This window comes from Xenia sp. Carnegie-2017, unplaced genomic scaffold (genome assembly GCF_021976095.1).
Source record: "Xenia sp. Carnegie-2017 unplaced genomic scaffold, XeniaSp_v1 HiC_scaffold_3, whole genome shotgun sequence".
Taxonomy (NCBI): Eukaryota; Metazoa; Cnidaria; class Anthozoa; order Malacalcyonacea; family Xeniidae; genus Xenia; species Xenia sp. Carnegie-2017.
The window spans coordinates 3508462-3530670 of NW_025813493.1; the positions used below are offsets into that span (position 1 = coordinate 3508462).

Sequence of the window (22209 nt, forward strand, 5' to 3'; positions counted from 1 at the left end):
ATGATGTGGTGACTAATCTTAAATCCGAAATCTTAATTTTTTGACGTACTAATTTGTAGAATACATGTTGAACAAATAAAAACGCTCTTGCGTCATGTCTAGTGGGTAAGCATTTTCAGCCATAACGAACAGATTTATAGAAAAAGGTACCCTACCCTGTTTGCAGTTCTCACATGAGAACGATGAAAAAAAAATGTTGAATAAAAAATGTGACACTCGGGCACTTTTTATCCAACTTGCATGCAAAGGAAATTGAATCAAAGGAAAATCAAGCTTACACATTGTGCAATGAATATCTTAGATACTTTGCGATAGTGAAATAATACACAAACCCTAACACCCCTTATAACGTTTTCTGCCTATTAGTATCAATTTAACAATTCTGAGCACACAAAACAAATTTTGAGAAAACTCATGAGATAAATTTACAAAATAATGAAGCAAAAAGAAATAGGAAAATTTTCATCACAAATTCTACTTCTCTATTCCATTGCAGAAGTCCACATCCCGTTTTCGTCTTCATTCCACCTTAAAGCCTCATTGAATCTTGCTTAAATCAACTGCCATTCTTTTGTCCTTTTTCCCTTTTATTTTTTATCGTTCGCTTTTTTTCTTTTCAAATTCGGTGACTGTTCTATATCCTGAACAGAAGTTATGAAAAAGCCTTATTTGGTATTGACAACAACTAAAATGTTAGCATAAGAAGTCAACAACAAAATACTAAAATGTTTTATCCGGTTTTTGAGAGTTTCCATACCGAAGATTTGCGTTTTGATGGTTTGTCACTAAAAAAGATAAAGTTTGATTAAATTCCAACAGGAAAATTTTCGTTGTTATTAAAATACGAATAACACAAGACGCGAACAATAATACAAACCGCGCAAACAGAAATCAAAATTGTTTAAATTATTATGAAATAACATGGATATCATATGATACGTATTTCGTAAGGACAATTCATGAGCAACGCAGCACAACCTTCATGTAGGTACACTACAGGAACTGCTGTCGAACCTTGCACTGAATTGTTAAGTTGCAAAATATACAAACAATGGCCTTCAACATGAGTTTCAACGTTGAAAAGCAATTTTATAGAGAAAAATATATTTCATGTTAAGACATATAATGGCCAAAGATAGGCTCGTGAAGAAAGCTTCCTTTTTCTTTCACAAAAAAATGAACAAATTCTTAGTTAAGACACTTGAATCTTGCACAAAAGGATAGACTCATGGTGATGATTTTTCAAAACTCGTTTTAAATGCCATTTTACAACGCACATTTCTTCACAATAAAAACAAAAAAACAACTGTGTTGTTTATCGTTTAGCTCGGTCCGTACTTAAAAAATATTTTCACACGGCCTCAAAAGCGTCAGACGTCGTGTAAATACTTCTTCGGTACGGACCTCAAAGCCGGTAAATAACATAAAAATGTACAAACAATGTGGCTAACCTTGAGATACTTATCATTGAAGTTGATGTTTTAGTCTTCAAGGCCTGTTTCCATTCGTCATCCTTTCCTGCGATGGCGTACCTAAGGTAGATCATATATTTACATTTACGCATGCATACAAAACATAAAGTTTGATAATTGTTTGTCGTTTTTCTGTTTTAATATTATGTACTTAATAAAATAATAATATTCCCTAAAATATTTCTCAACTTTGATTGGTTCATTGCAGAGCAGTTTATGTGTAATTGCAATGTGAAAATGTGTAACTGCACTGTAGAAAAGTGCAATTGCACTGTAGAAAAGTGCAATTGCACTGTAAATACTGTAACCTGATTGGTTAAAAAGCAGTGTAAGCCAAACAAGCTTCTTTTCAATTAAAAAAAAACATGGTGGCAGTTGTAAGTACACATAGATTTCCACAATTGGAATCGTTTGAAATACAGGAATTACACAAAAATGCAAAAGAATAAAAACAAAACAGCAAGTACTGCTTGTTGGGTGAATGTTTAACAGGAGTCGAAGCTTTCTTAGCAGAAGCAGGAGTATTTTTAGAAGGAGCCGAAGTTTTTTAAGCAAAAGCCGCAGCATTCCTAGAGAAGCCAGAGTATTTTTAGCCAGAACAGGAACCGGGGAGGTAAAACACCAGGGACTTTGCAAAGCACCATTTCTTTATTTCGCTTATGAAAATGGGAAAATGGCCATTGCAAATGTTTCTCTTTAACGGATAAACAGAGAAAAGAATAGTCAGAGAAAATATCTTTATCACCAATAAACCCAAAATGAGGCGAAATAGCTACACGAAGCAACCATTCATACACAAAGAAACAATTAATAAGACGAAAGAGTGGTCATAATATCAATATCTCACTGGCTCAAATCCATCTTCTGTAAAATTTCCGTTTTCTCCTTGTGTTTTTGCTTTATTTCGTCAGCTAATTCCTCCTAAAACGGAACATTTTTAAAGAACGTTAAATTACTGCTAAGTTTGTTTTCTTACAATGTACTTACAAAAAAAAACCCATCATGCATAACCATATTTTTTATCATAAATTTTTCAAAGGGGATAAGAGAATAATGACAGCAGCATCAACAATTAAAAAAAGCTAGAACTTCGTCATTTAAGCGAAAGAAACGAACAACTACGATTGAAAACGCCTAACATATGTACGCAGATGTTTAGAAATCAAAAATTCACAAAAAAAATACAACTCACAAGTTCTTCATTTAAATCTTTTCTTAAAGGTTCCATAATAACTTCTCTGCTCGTCGACAGCTCACTGTCAACAGCTAACTCCACAATTTCAGTGAAATTCTAAAATATTGATGGAAAAAGTTGATAGTATCAAAAATAAAACACATAATATAAATAAAATATGCTGATTTTAATGCCAACTACCAAACATGTTACCTTAACGACCTTTCTCATGATTCGACTAAAAGACCAAGAAGTTGGCTGACAGGAAGCTTTAATTCTTTCTAAAACAATAATTCAAGATCAAAAAATAAAATGAACGTAATGTAATATTACGATTTCGAGTACAATTTGGAAAAATTATTGACGAAAGATTTTTCCTTAGCCGACTAGAAACTCATTGACGTCACTCATAGGTTATTTGGGTGGGGTGAAGGGGAGTGACAATACCATATTTATACATTCTGCTATAACTCGCTATTCTCTTTTAAAACAATTCCACGACGCATCCCCAATTGAGTGGCGATTGATGGCCATGCATACACTAAACTCATAATCCGTAATACATTATTGAAATACATTACAGAAACTTTACTACACGATGATTTTAAGTCAAATTACACTTGAAAAATTCATTCAGAAGTTTTAATGTCTAAAAATCATGTGTTATTTTTAATGACAGTACATACATCATCACTGAGGAGTAAAGTCGCATATAAATTTCACGCAGTAAAACTTATGATAAGAAGTCTAACACAAAAATTCTTGAAAATGGTAATTTTTTTCACTAGATACACGCTGACCCGTTCAAACACCATATGCTTAAATAACTGAAACATTTGGAGCACGCTGAAGCAGTTTGGTCAGGAGAAAGCAGACTTGGTAATATATAATAAACTGCAGTTCGTGGTATCAAGTCTTATACAAAACTTCTTTAATATTCACCTCAAGGTCTTCCATGGTCTTGTGTTGGAGACCAATACCCATCATGATGGCCTTGCGATAAAGAATTTAGCAAATTAAAGAATTCAATAACAAAGATCACCAAAAATGTAATTATGTTCAGATTGTAAAAGAAATCGTTGACATTATGAACAATTTCAAATCGCAATCGTATCGAACGCACAATTGTGACAAAAACTATTTTAAGGATTCAAATAAGATAACAAGGTCATTTAAACTTACATTGTACTCCAGAAAGATGGAAATTCATCTTCTGCAGGAAGAACAGTCTCGCAACTGTAAATAAGAAAATCACAATAAAAATAAAACTTTTCAGATTAACATGATATTGAAAAAGTCATCCTAGAATGAGATCATAAGAACAGGGCACAAATAAAATCTCCAAATTGCCCGATAATAACACATGTTTACAAGAACTGATTAATAAAATGTCGTCAACCTGGTCCTTTTTGGGAATGAGCACGCCACAAGTAAAATAATTTTGCAGAAAAATCAGTTTACAATTATTATTCCATTTCTACTCCACCAAATGAAATAATCCACCTTCCCCATACTAGACACACGCGCCACAAAATACGAGATCAAATTACAAAATTCGGACAATCAAGTGGTCGGACATAGTATTGTTTATGTAGAATAATGGCAATAAAATGGTTAGGTAATGCTTGTGAGTTTTGAGGCATTTGTGAGTTTGATTCTAATTATTATTTATTATTATTTATATTGTATAAAGAGGCTCCCCTTCATCACGAGAGAGTTATTAGAAAGTTACATTGCAAAAAAGTAACAAGTAAAAAACGTGTAAACATGTTTAGAGTTGGTGTAAATTATAAGTCAAAATGGCAGAAGTTCATTGAACCTTTGCAGTATCCTTGGATGTACTAGTTTCTATTATAAGAAGCACTTTTGTAAACAAAAAAGATAAAATTCGAAAGCAAAAAACCCCGTTTTCGGTCCATGCTTCCCGATACCTTCTTCAGCGTAAGGCACTAGAACGCCGCATGTTAACGTTTCGGTAGGAGATTTCGGCCCCTTCCACGCTATCCTACTTGGGGATGTCAATAGCAAGCTTCCGCCCATCAGACCCCGAGATCACCTGCGATAGGCTTTGCTCGGGGTACGCAGGGAGAGTGCGGTCGCGACCCGAAACGTCTGGACCCCTAAGCCACTGCATACATATCGCACCCAGCTTCCACTGCTAGTTGACATCTACTATCCATATATTTAGCTTTACATTTATATACATAAATTTAAAGGCCTTACGAAAGTTGTGGTATTATTAAAGTCACTACTGCGCAAGCGCAGATGATTTCTTCAATAGTTTGTGACTAAGTTAGCTAACTGCCCCAAATGTAGTGCAAATACATATGGCTAGTCGTTGCCATGACTATGAACAACTATTCGAGTGGACTGCGCATACTCGAGCGCATGCGCAGATGATTTCTCTATGAAATTGTTACTAAGCATGGTAATTACTTCAAAATCGGTGCTAGTAGATGCAGTTGTTTGTTAGCATGACCATGAACATGGGCAGCTGATCAAGTCGACTTTGCATGCTCAAGCAGACGCCGCATGCGCAGATGATTTATTTGAAAATTTGTGACTAAGCGAGCTATTTACTCCACAATCGCTACTAGTGGATCCAGTATGTCGTTGCCATGAGTTGGTGGATTTGACGAGGGGTGCTCAGATTAATTCTCAATTAATAATCTCACGGGCTCCGTCTACAAAAAGACCTCGCGCTCTGTTAGTAAGGGCTTATTAATTTGTGACAGAGCGAGCTCTAAAATTGGTGCTTGTAGATGCGCTGAGCAAGTTTTCAATCATATATTTTTGTTTTTGTTTGCTTTTGCAAACAAAAACAAACAGCTTAACGAAAACAAGCTCTTTGTTTTCTTTAAGCTTGTTTTGACTAACGCATATCCAGCTCATTCAAAACTTTGTTACATCTTCTTTCTATTTTATTGCCACTATTATACATAAACAATACTATGTCCGACCATTTGATTGTCCGAATTTTGTAATTTGATCTCGTATTTTTGACATGTGTGTTTACCGTTGGAAAGGTGGATTGTAAGTGCAGACTTATGATAGGTAAATTTCTAAGGAGCCACTCTAAAGTAAAACCTAAATGTAATTATTTAATCTTAATGTGACGTCAGATATGAACTATTTCAAGTTGGGGCTGTATATCATTACTCCCACAGTGACGAACACAAAATTTCTAATTCAGCACAAATTACTTCTTAAAAATATTTGACCAGCGTATATAAGTCAAAAATCGTATATAAGATGTCGATATTCTACGATCCTATCAGCCATACGATGCACCATTGGCAATATTCTGAATAATTACGTAAATAGAATTTAAATTATTTTGAATTTATGACACAAATTAAAAAGTTATTTTTGTGCAGAATAACACAAGTGCGACAACAGTTTAACGCATTGAACTAAAATACATGGAACGCTACCTGTAATAGAAAACCCTCAATTTCTTGAAGCCAAATCTTACACCCAGACACACGTTTGTAGTCCAATCAATTTCACCCGCGAGAGAATCTCGAAACACTAAACACGCGTGTCTGGGGGTGTAATCTCGCGTGTCTGGGTGTAAGGTTTGGCTTCAATTATTTGCTTCAGGTAGCGTTCCATGTATTTTAGTCCAACAGTTTAACGCAATCGTGCTATAACAAAGGTCTACGACTTGTTACCTGCAGGAAGTAAATCCGTGATAAGATGGTAGTCAGCTAAATTCTTTGAATACATATCCAGTCGTTTTAAATCATACTTCGTAAAAACACTGTAGAGCTCTTCTTGCTTTAGATCTATAACATACAATTATAATGAATCTCAAGTTTTTAATAGCATTGCGAAGACATGTAAAGAGACGTGAAAAAGTGAAATGTTGTAGAGACTTTGGAAACATTAAAGATCCATTAAGTGTAAAGTTATTGCATAAACACTGAAAAATCGCTGAGCGCGAGTTAACATTATCTACCCATCGGAGGATTTACATTAAGAAGTATGTACGACTGAACCAATTGAATTTTCGCCAATAATCATAGTATCACTAACCACATTTATTCGACTTAAATACTCTATTTTGTAAAAACAATTAGACTCAGAGTTGTTGAACATCACTCACTAAATTTACTCAACCTACTTCATTTAAACACTAGTGATAGTATTCTAATAGCTTCCCATGTTCATACTCAGTGAGTGCGGCTTCAGAATCAACTCATTGAAAGATGGTATTTTTACTGTAATGTTTGCTTGATTTGAAATATTTTAGCAATAATATTACCATTAATGCGAACTTGGGTTTTACATTGAACAGTGGTAACGCAATTCCTGTGTCGCTCTTTTTGAGTGAGAGTGTGAGCGAGTTCTTAGAATACAGACGTTACCCCCAGAGCAGCTGAACACAACCACTTACCAAATTTGTTTGACTCAAACACTTTATTTTGTAAAACACTTAAACTCAGTGTCGATGAAAACTTGCCAAACTGATACGAAAGCAAGGATAGAAAGCGTCGACGGAAATCTAAAGACAAATAGCGATGTCTTAATGTTTAAGTATAGAAGACAGTATAGTCAAGTCAAGTGCACATTAAATGATGTAAACTAAGGAAAGTTGACGAAAATTGGTAAAATTTGTGGTATTTGAAGACAAAGTCATTAACGTGTACCATTTACTCAAATTTACTCTTTTTGGTAAACTAGACACATCATCAAAACTGACGATACATTTTTAACAAACTAACCAGCCCAAAATTCTTTTAACCAATTAGAAACGTTATTTTCATCCACGTGATTTAGATTTCGTAACATGATACACGAATGCTCTCCAGTAAGTTCGTTCTAAATCACACAATGAATCAAATTTTGAATAAAATTTTCAACCTCTTCCTAACACCATACTTTAAAGACGGAAACTTAAAAGAAACGTCGAAAATATTAAAACAAAGTAATGGATGAAACGTTTTGCCCACACCCATGTAGGCCAAAGCATACATAGTTAGCCCCGCCGAACATCTCCTAGGGCCAAAAGCAGAGTATTGTCGTAGTTATTTGTCAAAAATAAGATAATGAATATAAATAAAGTAACCACATTCATTGCTTGCTTGTGTAAGTTAAAGCACACTGGCGACTTTGAAATACAAACTCTTCTACAAAATGAAATAAAGTGACCAATGCAAAAGTTCCCATAGTGCAATACTGCACGACGAATGCAAACGTCACCGTAACTATGGCTACAAACGGAAGTCATTATAAATGCAAGTTTTGACATGTGACATATATTTTATACACAAGACATCCAACATTATGGCTGCAAACAGTCCTTCATTCATTTTTCATGGCGGCCAAAAGAAGAAAGTTTACACTTACGGCAGTCTGCCTCATATAAACTGGAACGAACAAAGATTTTTTCCAAAATCTAAAATAAAAACGTACATTTTAGGCGAATAAAAGTAAAGGCAAGATGTAACAATCAAGGAGGCAATAAAAAATGACTTCATATAAATAAGGATAATTGCTGACGTAATAAGGCCTTATAAGGATAATTGCTGACGTAATAAGGCCTTATAATTCGTAATCACTGTAATCACTAAACACAACGTGTTTGATTATTTCTGCCCTACAAAATTGTACATTTAATAGTGTCTCAGACACAAGAGTTGTAACTAAAACACGCGTACGTTGCAATCGTCATGTGAATACCTTAACGTTAGCTTGCCAATATTAACACTATTTATTAGCTTGCCAATATTAACACTATTTCATTACACCATTAGCTTGCCAATATTAACACTATTTATTAGCTTGCCAATATTAACACTATTTCATTACACCATTAGCTTGCCAATATTAACACTAATTATTAGCTTGCCAATATTAACACTATTTATTAGCTTGCCAATATTAACACTAATTATTAGCTTGCCAATAGTAAGACTATTTCATTACACCATTAGCTTGCCAGTATTATAATTATTAGCTTGCCAATATTAACACTATTTATTAGCTTGCCAATATTACACTAATTATTAGCTTGCCAATATTAAGACTATTTATTAGCTTGCCAATAGTAAGACTATTTCATTACACCATTAGCTTGCCAATATTAACTTCAATTATTAGCTTGCATATGGCACTATTTATTAGCTTGCCAATATTAAGACTATTTATTGAGCGCGTAGTAAGACTATTTCATTACACCATTAGCTTGCCAATATTAACACTATTTGTTAGCGCCAATATTAACACTGTTTATTAGCTTGATATTGGCACTATTTATTGGCGCCAATATTAACTATTTATTAGCTTGCCAATATTAACACTATTTATTAGCTTGCCAATATTAACACTATTTATTAGCTTGCCAATATTACACTAATTATTGAGCGCCAATATTAACACTATTTATTAAGCTTGCCAATATTAACACTATTTATTAGCTTGCCAATATTAACACTATTTATTAGCTTGCCAATATTAACACTATTTATTAGCTTGCCAATATTAACACTATTTATTAGCTTGCCAATATTAACACTATTTATTAGCTTGCCAATATTAACACTATTTATTAGCTTGCCAATATTAACACTATTTATTAGCTTGCCAATATAAACACGAACACGCATCTATGGATACGACTTTGCACAAATAAATTTCATGATTATAATGGTGCTACGTGATAACAATGAATATGTAACCTTAGAAGATCGTTGGTAAGTCCAAAGGAGACACCAAGATAGTCTAATTTCTCTGCTTTGCGTTCAGTTAGCTTCAACAGCAATGGTGGTAAATTATGACGTGGTGAAATCGTCTCTTTTAAAAGATCACCAGACTATAAAATAAAAACACAGCAGACTGATATCATAACAGAAACTTTTAGAACTTCACCAAGGCTGTCACGCTTTATATTTAATATAGAAAATCGATGAAAACAACATTGGAACAAAATAAAATATATTTGATGAAAAAAGTCAGTGTACTTAATTTCAAATCAATCATTGAGCTGCGTATTTCAGCACCTTAGCGACCGTACACACAGCTCAAATAAAAGATACATTGCCTTTCGCCATGTATATCTATCTAACCTCACTGAATTCAGTGGAGTGTATTTCTTGATCTTGAGAAGGTAAAATATCTTCAGAAAGATTTGCTATCTTGCCCTCGTAATATTGAATAAGTTGGAGTACTGCTCGCCTACCGTAACCCATCTAATAAAGATAGAATTATATTGACCTGATAGTGAAAATGCTGTAGTTACGTAAAATGACAAAGTGAATTGATTATATGATTCGTTAAACTATACATCTTTACGTATAACCAGGCATAACTAGTCAAAAACAACAACAACATTCCCTCTAAACACTGAACGATATACTCACTCCTTGATAATCTGGATGGGTGGCAATGCGAACAATTCTCCCACCAGAGAGACTTGGAAACTCGTTGTCATTAAACTGAGAGAGAGATCACATTAAGGCATTTAATGTCTACGTGTCGTTAGCTAGAAAAAAATCTACGGCAGGAAATCTTATAGTCGCTTTGTGTTCAAACAGGTCATCAAAACATTCATTTTGTAAGCACATTTTGAAATTTATATTGAGCCATGGTTGATTTCAAAAAGAAAACTAATAGAAATATTTACACTCGATGATCAAGGTAATTTGAGCTTTGTAGGCAAAAATAACAATGTGTTACTTCCGCTTCGTGCATTCGTACTGAAAGGCTGCAAAAATTGAGCTACAGAATGACTTGATTGTACTTAAGAACTTTGGGAGAACTCGAAAGCAGATCAGGGTAAGCCCGAAACCTAAGGTCGATAGTTTGCACCTGTTTCTCGCGTTTGTCTAAGACAGTGCAAATACGAAAAACATCTTTTAATTCTTTACAAAATAACAATAATGCGAAAAGACAAATTCGAAACAAACGTTTTGATTTTTCCTCGAAAATGTATTCATGATTGATTTGCAAACTCACTTTAAACTCACTGATTTCATCGATTGAGCTCAAATTGGTTTTCACAGCCTAATGCTGACAACTCAGCTATTTTCTTTTTTTATATTACGAAATACTGTAGTAAATACAATACATTGGTACCTGTTGTGAAATAGTCCATGGTATCAGATCACCAGATGCTCTTTTACCACGAGCTAAACTGCTCATTATTGATTTCTTTGATATTTCACCTTCCAAGCAAACCTTCAATAAAGAACGTGTTTGTTCACAAAGAAATAGCAAAACACACTTTAGCATAAAGGTGGATTGCAACTAGTTCATTATTTTTTATGGGAACTACAACTGAAACAGAAAAATGTTCTTGTGAGGAATGCAAGCAGCGTATGAGTTTTTTAAATGCCGTGGAAAGGGTTTTGGTTGCATTCATCAAAAGGAAATGACATATTTGGTTACCAAGACGGTACTTTGTGTAAGTTCTCGATATAAGATGGCGTCATTTTTGCAGTATTATCTCAATGCACAAGATGAAAATTTTAAAATTTGATACTGAATATTTTATGAATGACATTTTCCCCCTGTGTGTCATGGCCTTCAATGAAGCACAAAGATACGGTTTCTAAAGCATACTACTGACGCTTTCTGTCAACAAATTATCATATTTTTTAAATTCTTGTGTGCCGTAACCCATAAATAACCAAAAGATTGGCGAAACTTGCTTCTAATCCTGGATACTACAGAATACAATTTAACAAGGCGTGCCAAACGCTCGACGCGATACTTGATGAAATACTACAACTCGACTTATAGCAAAACAAGATATGCAGTAGAGTCAGGATTTAAACATTCGGGGAAGAAAGAACGATCATGAAAACATTTTATGGTTTTCTGTTTTCTAAAAAAAGTATCAAACTCTTCAGAAACATTAAAAGCAATTAGTACAAAAAAAACCTTAACTGTATCATTAAGTTGTGATATACGTAACCGTCGTGGTAAGCAGTTACCTGGATGACGCAAAATATTTCCGGTAAAGTTTTCTTAGCGACATCAACAGGTCCAAGTAAACAAAATATATGATGAGCAGGGGCATCTGACAGCAATTGTAGATCGTTAGGAGTATTCTAAGAACAAGTGCAAAAAGATAGGAAATTTGCATTGTAAAACTTTGAAATCCTTATAAATACATAGTTAGTTTTGGTTGTGCAGCCAGCACGCAAGTTTTGGTTGTGCAGCAAGCACGCAAGTTTTGGTTGTGCAGCCAGCACGCAAGTTTTGGTTGTGCAGCAAGCACGCAAGTTTTGGTTGTGCAGCAAGCACGCAAGTTTTGGTTGTGCAGCAAGCACGCAAGTTTTGGTTGTGCAGCAAGCACGCAAGTTTTGGTTGTGCAGTCAGCACGCAAGTTTTGGTTGTGCAGTCAGCACGCAAGTTTTGGTTGTGCAGTCAGCACGCAAGTTTTGGTTGTGCAGCAAGCACGCAAGTTTTGGTTGTGCAGTCAGCACGCAAGTTTTAGTTGTGCAGCCAGGACGCAAGTTTTGGTTGTGCAGCCAGCACGTTGGTTTGTTCGTGCTATATAAATTTCAGGACATTATTATTATTCATTTCTTTTCTAGTCTATTGTTTATACAGTAGATAGACACACAAAACTCTACATAGCACGACAAAATTTGCCGGACAAAATTTGCGGGCTGGCAAGGCCACAGCAGTCTGCCTAAATACTGGTAATTAATAACAAACCTTATAATGAGAAGAAACGTATAGCGACATAATTCTTTGAAGGAAAATCTCCGATGCTTTGTGATAAGAAAACAGAGTGTCCCGATTTACATAATATCTAATGCGTACGTTCGACGTTAAAAATCAATAACATAAGATAAAACCTTATTAACACGACATAAACTAATCTGGGTTTAACTCAGATTTATTTTCTTGCGTGTAAACACTACTAACCCAGGTTTAACCTAAGTTAAATTCAACTTGGCTCTTGAAATGGGTTGAGTTTAACCCAGGTTTATTTTCTTGCGTGTAAACACTACTAACCCAGGTTTAACCTAAGTTAAATTCAACTTGGCTCTTGAGATGGGTTGAGTTTAACCCAGTTTAAACCTGCGTTGGCAGTGTTTACACGTAAAAAAATAAACCTGAGTTAGACCCGGGTTTGTTTATGAAGTGTGAACAGGAAGGGCTCAAGCGTCAAATAATCGAGTATTTCTTGTTTGTATGTTACTTGGTGATAGGTCAACAAAAATCCATGTGAAACAAAACGTTAGTAAAAACGTTACTTAACAAAATACAACCGATAAAATTACGTAGGCATACGCACCGATGAAAAAACATGGGTAAGTCAGAAAGACAAATGTACGTAACTACCCTAAAATACAGTCACCAAACTACGTAACTATCTCTCGACCCAGTCTCAACTTCACAACCACACAACTTTACCTACAAGTTATCGCACTGACTTAATACTCCTCAAGCCGTTATCCCTAGCCCATTAAATCAGCAAATATTCCTAATAATTCAAATCCTCCGTTATCCCTAGCCCATTAAATCAGCAAATCTTCCTAATAATTCAAATCCTCCGTTATCCCTAGTCCATTAAATGAGCAAATCTTCCCAATAATTCAAATTCTCGTAATACAACGTGACGTCACTTTGAGTACAAAATCGGACATCACAAAACTTCAATATTTTGAGAATGCAAAGAGATAGACTAAACTGTTTTAGAAAGTCCACTGTCATTTTAAAAGTTCTCTTCAATGAAACTATAATTTTCATAACAAAATTTTCGTTTGACTACAACCCCTAAGATCGGTGTTGCACAGGCTAATGCAAACTTAGGAACAGACCAATCTGCGCACGCATATTATCGTTTTGATTTTATAAAAAATAATAAAAATATAAAAGGATACAGATCACAAGAGTCTGGAACTGGACAACCAGAGGAAAACTTAGGAACAATTGTAGCATCGAGGCAGAGTAGCTGATTAAGCCAATCTTCAACTGAATCATCGGGAGAATAACGTATAGACTCATTAAGTGATATCTCTGAAAGTATGCGACCATTAGAGCTTCCACTATTGTCGTCACTTTTACCATTGGTACCAGTCCCCGAAGTTGAATTCTGAGATCGTAACTGACTAATTAACTTTAACGATAAAGATCTTCCAGTGCCTTCATACCTAAAATAGAACGTTTTCACGAACGACTGCCTTTTTGTTACAAATTAAAACTTACTCCAAAACAACTTGAATATGGAAATATTTTTCTAACGATATCATCGTTTTTTGAGACGAAGAATACACTGTGGTTTTCATCACCAGATAGTCTGGTTATCTCAACAGCACACATTACGCCTGTATTCACTCCACTTAAGTTAAAATAAGCAATTTCACAAACCCGTTAATAGTAGAGGAGAGAAAAACCAGATATGGTCCAAAAAGACTTTTGACCAGCGGTAATGGTATGGCAGCAGCCTCGTCAACAACAACTAATTCGGCTTGACCCAGCTTCTGAGCATCACCAGGATGGATGTACTACAAACAATATAATGGAAAGTTTAACTAAATATAATGAGTTACTTTCGAAGGTGAGCACCCTCTCAAAAGTTCTCGCAAACGTCTACGAGATTTGCAACTTTGCATAAGCCAGTGCAAACACAAAAAACGTTATTTATTTCGGGTTTTACTATTGTTATTCTACATCAAATGATATTGTTTATATAAACCTGAATTGTCTGTCTGTGTTCTCTGAACACATTCACCCTTATTACAGCTTTATTGAACTCTGGATTCGTCGATTGTACCAGTTCATAGTCTAGATGTTCCTAAACAAAATTTTGCATTATGGTTAATGTGCATACGTAATATTCTTCCCATGAAAGATTCAATACGATGTGGCACGGCAACTAAAATGTAAATTTTTCTTTTTTCGAAACAATATCTTTTGCTGCTCATGACAGTTAGGAGGACAGTGAGTGAAAGGTTTACAGATATTGATTTAAATGATATACTTGTTAAGTTGAGAATTAAAAATATGATTTGGGTGTTTCACTAAAAACATTACTCACAATAAGCTTAGTCGACTTATTGTTAACACAATATCTTTGGTTTTTTATGGTGAAATTAAAACCTTCAAGGAATAACTTGTTGTGACAAAAAAATCCGTGTAATTGAGACATTAGAGACCTTAAGATCTAGGACGCCAGTGGTCCAGGACGGGTAACGGAAGTAAATAGGCAAAAAAATTTCAAGTGCGCATGCGTTTGTCAAACTGCACCTAACGTCGACAACGTGAACATTAGCAGTTTGGCGTCGTATCTGGAAAGTGACATTTGAAGCAATATTTTTGTTGAATTATAGTTATCTTTCTTAGAATAAGTATGATTTATGTTTGCCTGCTATTTGGTTAATAAATCACTCCAGTATTTGAGTATTTTTAAGCTTGTTAATGTGTATTAAGCAATAGCCTGCCTAAAATCACAGGTGCACGTTGTTAACCTTAAATGGTTGCTTATGTCGCCGTCGACGGGGTTTTCGTTCCAGTCCTCTACTCGGAATCAACGTCGACGTCGACGGGGTCTTCGTTCCAGTCCTCTACTCGGAATCAACGTCGACGTCGACGGGGTCTTCGTTCCAGTCCTCTACTCGGAATCAACGTCGACGTCGACGTTAAGCATCTTAAGGTCTCTGTTATTAAATAGCCTATTTAAACCAAGAAATGTTTGGCTAATGCCTTAAAATACCACATGCAGAACGTGTTAGTGAAGGAAAACATTGTGTTTGAGAGACAATGTTTTACTGACAGAGATCTTCTTTTGCTTCCACTGGTGTAATTTTGAACTAGGTGAAACTTATTCTCTGTTATGTAGGTCGTGCAGGAAAGGTGGTAGTTATTTTCAGTTAGGTATGTAGGTCGTGCAGGAATGGTGGTAGTTATTTTCAGTTAGGTATGTAGGTCGTGCAGGAAAGGTGGTAGTTATTTTCAGTTAGGTATGTAGGTCGTGCAGGAAAGATGGTAGTTATTTTCAGTTAGGTATGTAGGTCGTGCAGGAATGGTGGTAGTTATTTTCAGTTAGGTATGTAGGTCGTGCAGGAATGGTGGTAGTTATTTTCAGTTAGGTATGTAGGTCGTGCAGGAATGGTGGTACATGTTGAGAAAAGTTGTACCTGGTAGTCTAACGCATCAAATCCTTTGAAAACAAACTCAAACAACGTATGAAGGTTCTCTGGACTTGGGGATGACACGAATATGTTGGAATACCTTAAAATGAAATGACAAAAATAAGTTTGAATTTAGATCTTTTTATCCATGAATCTCCTCTTCCGCTTCGGATCCGCATAGATCTCCCTTGCTTTGCGACGTTTGTTAACATTCACTTTGTAAAATTACGCATGATGGACTGCCTGTTCATTACAGCAAAGTATTTGACCGGCAAAAATGGTTCTGATTCAATCAAAACACGACTTTCGAACGGAAGCGAACGCTTGCCGTACAATACAGTGAAGGTACGTGTTGCGAAACATGCATATCACGTGAAATAAGAGTAGGTAGTAAGGTTGTGATAACGTTGTTATTTGACTAACGTTGTTAATTTCTGAGATGTTCCACAACAACTGAGTAACAAAAATTCGTGCTTACCCAAATGCAATAGCAGCCGCCATTGCTAGGCCCAGGGCAGCAGATTTTCCACGACCTCGAGCTGCTGTTAATGCAACAGTAGTTCTTAATGTTTTCTCAGAAATCGCTTCAATAAATTTTAAAACTGCTTTAGCCTGAAACAATTAAAAAATGGTGTTTCCTTTTTTAATTTTTTCTTCAAAGATGGCTACGTTTTAGCTACAGTGTATCGTTTACAACAAAAACTCCTAAAGTCAGTCCACAATATCATCAATTTCGGAAAATTAAATAAACGATTTAATTCGTGTTTAATAATTCATGGTTAAATATAGTTGGAAATGGTGGATTTTTTTCAATTATATCGAAGTCTGTAGAAAAGATATGCGATATAAAGTTATAGAATATACAATTCTTGACTTGCAATTCAGCCATGTTGGTAGCATGATAAAAAAGAATATTTTATCAGTGCACTGTTATAAACAAAAATAATAAATTACTTGATCAAGAGTCTTGCAACAATTGACAATCACGCCGACGGGAGGTGTATCCTCCAATGAAGATTTCAACTCTCGTAACTCTACTTCGTTCGGACTTGTTGATTCCTCCTACGTATGAAAAATATCCAGTAAAACAAGTATCAAACAAATGTGTTTACAATGCTGTTTTTATTCCCTATTTACGTATGTAAAACTATTACAAAAGCGGTAAGTAGTTAAATACATCGTCCAAGACCCGACGATGTTGAGAAATATTTCAGGGAACGAAAATCACGTGTACGTTGTACCTAGTGTACAAGGATTGTCAACCGTTGGACGTGATGTGATAAAGGATCTTGACAAAGGCAAAGGAGGTACTCTCAGTGCTACATCTAGTACTTGTTAGTTAGAAAGGTAGTAATATATGAGCTGTTTAATTACTTCAACGTTGTTTAATTTTGTTTTAGACTCACTCGAACATCTTATACGTGGTATAAATATGTTATTTACCGGTAGGGAGGTTCGTACGGAAAAAATATTTTCACGAGGTCTCGAAAATGGCTCGAGGTCGAAGGCCGAGACTAAAATTGGATTGTTTTCAAAAAAAAATTCGCTTCGTCTTGATAGTAAAATTCACTTTTGCTATGATACGTAACTTTCATCTGAATACACTTTGCCTACTCGTTCACCAATTTACATCGCTTTCAAATCAATTTTAAAATTTATATTTCAGTTCGTAAACAAATACATTGCGAAAAAATATGTTTCGCTTAAAATTGGATTGTTTTCTTCAAAGTTCGCTTTGTCTGGATAGTAAAATTCACTCTTGCTATGATAACTTTCATCTGAATACACTTTGCCTACTCGTTCACCAATTTACATCGCTTTTAAATCAGTTTTAAAAATTTATATTTCACTTCGTAAACAAATACATTGCGAAAAAAATCCCTTCTGCCCACGGGAAGATATCGTAAAAAGCCGCCCGCTCAGGCGGCCAATCAATTGCTGGAAATAAAAAATATCGCTTTGGAGCGCTAAATAAAAAATATATACCGATATTAAACAATACGATGCACTTGCAACTACATTGATTCGTTGTAAAAGTTTTTAAAAATTGCAAAGTTTTGAAAGGTAGATCAATCACCCATAGCTACGCACAAAACTTTGACATTTGTGTAAGGAGACAAATCTTGAGTGTTTGCAAGAATATAGGTAAAACTTTGAATGAATCCCCAGTCACCATGCATCGTCTACAATAACTACAGAACACTCACACATTAGTGCAAAAGGACTGATCTTGTTGCAAAGATATTCGCAAATCATTGAGATAACCATATATCACCATGCATTGTTTACAACAAGTTAAGTTACAGTACCTTTGACATTGGTGTCAGAGGACTTATCTTCAGTGTTTGTGAGGTTATAGGTAAAACATTGAGAGCGTCGTCAATCACCATGCATTGTTTACAGGAGCTCAACGACAGAAGAAACCTGTCACAAACAAAACACATTTAATAAAGTTTTCAAGTTTAATTTTCATTCATACATGTATAATCAGTGTGCGAATTAGTTAAGAAAAAACGATGTGCAATTTTTTTGACAAAAGTGTTTCTTTAGAGGCATAAGCAAATCGATATTACGTTATTTATTATATAGCGCTAATTGCTAAATTAATACTTTTAAAAGTGAACAAATTCATATGATTTACGACAGTGTTTTTCGTTAAAACTGCTGATTTTTGCGCATCGTTTGAAAAAGTGATGTGCAATTGTTTTCATTTTAGCTAAAACGATGTGCAAATTGCACATTGCACACCGTTAATTCGCACACTGTGTATAATATTTTTTAAATAAAGACGTAAAATCAAACATACCTTTCGTTAAAGCGACCAACAACATCTTGATGTGATTCTGTTCTATATCGAGCGTGAACATCCTTAAGAAAATTAGCAAGAACTTCATGTAGAAATTGGAATTGTGTAAAAAAACAAAGTTAAAATAGATAAATGTTTCAAGAAATCATTAGTTACAAACCATAGTCAAGGTGTAAAGTTGCCTTAGTGATGTCATAGTTCTTAACAAGACCACAATGATACCACCGCCCTCAACTGTTTCGATTGTCCGAGCAAGAAGATTTGGAGTTAGCGCCTCAAAATCCTTCAACATAAAGAGAAGGAAAGAATGATTAAATGATTGCTTTTCTCTAAAAGTCGTCGCCATTCAAAAGTCATCAGTAAATGAGCAGAAATATTTTATGATAACAAAACATTTTTGAACTACAAGCAGACAATTTCAAGTAATACAAAATAAAACAAATTCCGAAGAGGGACATCTCGTTTTCTTGATATTCAAGATAGTACAAGAGTTTGAAACAAAAGATGGTGTAATATTTCGTCTTTATTCCAAAGACATCATCAGACTTATAGTTTACAATGCAGGCTGCGAAACATTTATATATTTACAAGCGGAAATGACAGTTATGTAATAAGAGAACTATAAGACTAAACAATCAGGCAGTATACTTACATTAAAATAGAGATAATTTCTTGCAAGCTTTAAGACCACTATTAAGTTGTGGCATATTGCGTTTTGTAGTGGTCTTAAAGCTTGTGAGAAATTATCTCTATTTTAATGTAAGTACACTGCCTGATTGTTTAGTCTTATAGTTCTCTTATTACATAACTGTCATTTCCGCTTGTAAATATATAAACGTTTCGCAGCCTTCATTGTAAACTATAAGTCTGATGATGTCTTTGGAATAAAGACGAAATATTACACCATCTTTTGTTTCAAACTATTGTAATATCTTGAATATCAAGAAAACGAGATGTCCCTCTTCGGAATTTGTTTTATTTTGTATTTTTGAACGACTGACCTGTAATACACACATTCCATAAGTATTTCCAAGAATCTTGTGTGTTTCATTGTAATAGCAGTATCTTATGTTTGTTGATGATATGAACAGCTCAAATGGATCATCTTTGTTTAAGTCCAACGTTCCACTTTTAATTTTCTTTTGTAATTGCTTCATTCTTTTTTTCCTGTGACTGAAATGATTTTAATTTTATACATGTAATTGCTACATTCTCTTTTTCCTGTGACTGAAATTATTTTAATTTTATACATGTAATTGCTACATTCTCTTTTTCCTGTGACTGAAATGATTTTAATTTTATACATGTAATTGCTACATTCTCTTTTTCCTGTGACTGAAATTATTTTAATTTTATACATGTAATTGCTACATTCTCTTCTTCCTGTGACTGAAATGATTTTAATTTTATACATGTATATGCTACATTCTCTTCTTCCTGTGATTGAAATGATTTTAATTTTATACATGTAATTGCTACATTCTCTTCTTCCTGTGATTGAAATGATTTTAATTTTATACATGTAATTGCTACATTCTCTTTTTCCTGTGACTGAAATTATTTTAATTTTATACATGTAATTGCTACATTCTCTTCTTCCTGTGATTGAAATGATTTTAATTTTATACATGTATATGCTACATTCTCTTCTTCCTGTGATTGAAATGATTTTAATTTTATACATGTAATTGCTACATTCTCTTTTTCCTGTGACTGAAATTATTTTAATTTTATACATGTAATTGCTTCATTCTCTTCCAAGGAAATTCAAATTTCCAAGGAAAATGGAAATTTAAAAATGACACTACATTTTCTTGTTTCTATGGGCTTTGCAGTTAAGCTTTCCAACTTAAGAGTAATCAATCAATATGTAGCTGAAATTACTGATAAGATAAAGAAATTCACATTAAAGTAAGAATTTAGGATTCACCTGCTAAACCCAAGTTCCTTTTTATAACACCATAAAACATTTGGTCTTGCTTTTACAGTTGCTTTTGACAACATGTGATGAAGGATTACTACCTAAATTAGAAAAGGGAGTGTTTTGACTGCATTGATAATAAATTTAGTAAGGACATTCAAGATAACACAAATTGTTTTCAATGCAAGACTAAGAACTTTTATTAATGTAAATGTTTCTTTTCAAAATGTTTACTGTTTGCAAGCTCTTCACACTTTAGATCTTAATGAATATAATTTTTTGATGCTTTATTGCCTCTTGTGAAAAGTTACAGTCTTTTTGATTATGTCGTTGCGAGAATTAGATAAAAAAAAGTTAACATTATAAACCTAGTGATGTGTTTGTGCTTTGGTGAATGTTATTTTTGCTTGAAATGTGTAGCTTCTTTGCTTTCAAAATATTGTGTACCATTTTTGACTCGGAATAAACAACTGCAGTCACGAGTCGAATGACCAGGCCTTTATCATGGGTAAGCAGTTGAATAATGAAAGATCGACAGAAAAGTTTATTTGAAATGAGCTTGCCCAAGACAGCATCAAACAGAAATTCAAATTTCACCTCGATTATCTATCACTAATTGTGACACTCATGCAAGAACAACAAAGCTCAACACTTACATAGTAATACACAGTAAAATCATTGACAGATCCAGTGTACCTCAAAATAAATTATAACTCCTCAATTTTAAATTCAAACTACATACAGAAAAAAATATTGGTTTTAATTTCCAAAGAATATAATTTTGCCAATGAATTGTCTCTAAGGTGCTTGGAAACGTAAATATACGCCAAAATGTGCTGCAGTAATTTATTTTGACTTACTCTAAATCTGTCACTGTGTAAAATGTTCCATCAGGTACCGACCACGTGTTAATATTTTTGGTGAATGCATTACGTGTATGGATGAAGTAGATTGTTTACGTTTTCTGGCAGGCAGATTTAATCCAAGGGAGCTTGAGCAATGTTGCTAGCGTTGTCTAAAAGCACTCGACTAAACCTGCCTGCCGAAAAACGTAAACAATCCAACTCATCTAAAAATGCACATGGTTTTATAAACACCGTCATACCTGGTCTCTTCCCTTGTTTCCAACAATAAAAAACATGGAACGATGTCGCAAATGGACTCCATTTTCAATCAAAACTCGAATTCTATTGTCAATTTTCTTTAACACCATTTCACACAGTACTGAAGGACGCAAATAAACCGTCAAATAAACCCATTTTAAACTGTTAATAAGTTAATTTTGAAAATTAGTGCCAAACCGCTGACAATCTTTTAAAGATGAAGTACTTCATGTTGAGGTCGCATAGTTTTGAAAAATAGGTACACACGACACGGGAACTTATGGATGAGGTACACGCGTGATTATTATACTAATATTAATAATATACCCTAATAAAGTAAATGGTTTGGACCCGGCAGTATTGTAACATGTTTGTGGATGAAGATCGTCCTGGTTAGTAGAGTCCTGAGAAGGACTGTTGGTATTGATGTAGACTGACGTTTCGACAACCTTAGCGGTAGTCATCATCAGAGTAAAAATGACTACCGCTTGAGTCAAGATGACTACGCGTTAGAGTCATTGATGTGTTTTAAATTTTATGCAGATATTTCTCGATATAAATCGATTTAATGAAGACTGTCAAAAACAAGTTTCAGGTATAGGCGGCCCAATAAGTCACTTAAATTGTATAAACAAACGA

General features: G+C 34.4%; 2 protein-coding genes across 2 annotated transcripts in view; both read right to left on the minus strand.

Moving 5' to 3' along the window:
* LOC124454052 overlaps nt 1-22209 on the minus strand; it is a 40633-nt gene that overhangs the window by 15863 nt on the left and 2561 nt on the right. The gene's annotated exons all lie outside the window — the stretch shown is intronic.
* On the minus strand, nt 269-21797 carry LOC124454049 (RNA cytidine acetyltransferase-like). The gene is given in 31 exon segments (XM_047004853.1): nt 269-641; nt 758-785; nt 1452-1532; nt 2320-2393; nt 2665-2763; nt 2860-2891; nt 2894-2927; nt 3589-3639; nt 3827-3882; nt 6321-6434; nt 7046-7153; nt 7374-7470; nt 7999-8047; nt 9330-9463; nt 9717-9839; nt 10011-10085; nt 10726-10827; nt 11586-11702; nt 12316-12412; nt 13491-13760; nt 13978-14114; nt 14306-14404; nt 15747-15840; nt 16219-16352; nt 16695-16802; nt 18050-18164; nt 18547-18608; nt 18707-18829; nt 19548-19719; nt 20477-20568; nt 21573-21797. Coding segments are annotated over 31 exon segments (3039 nt in total). The 5' UTR covers nt 21681-21797; the 3' UTR covers nt 269-587.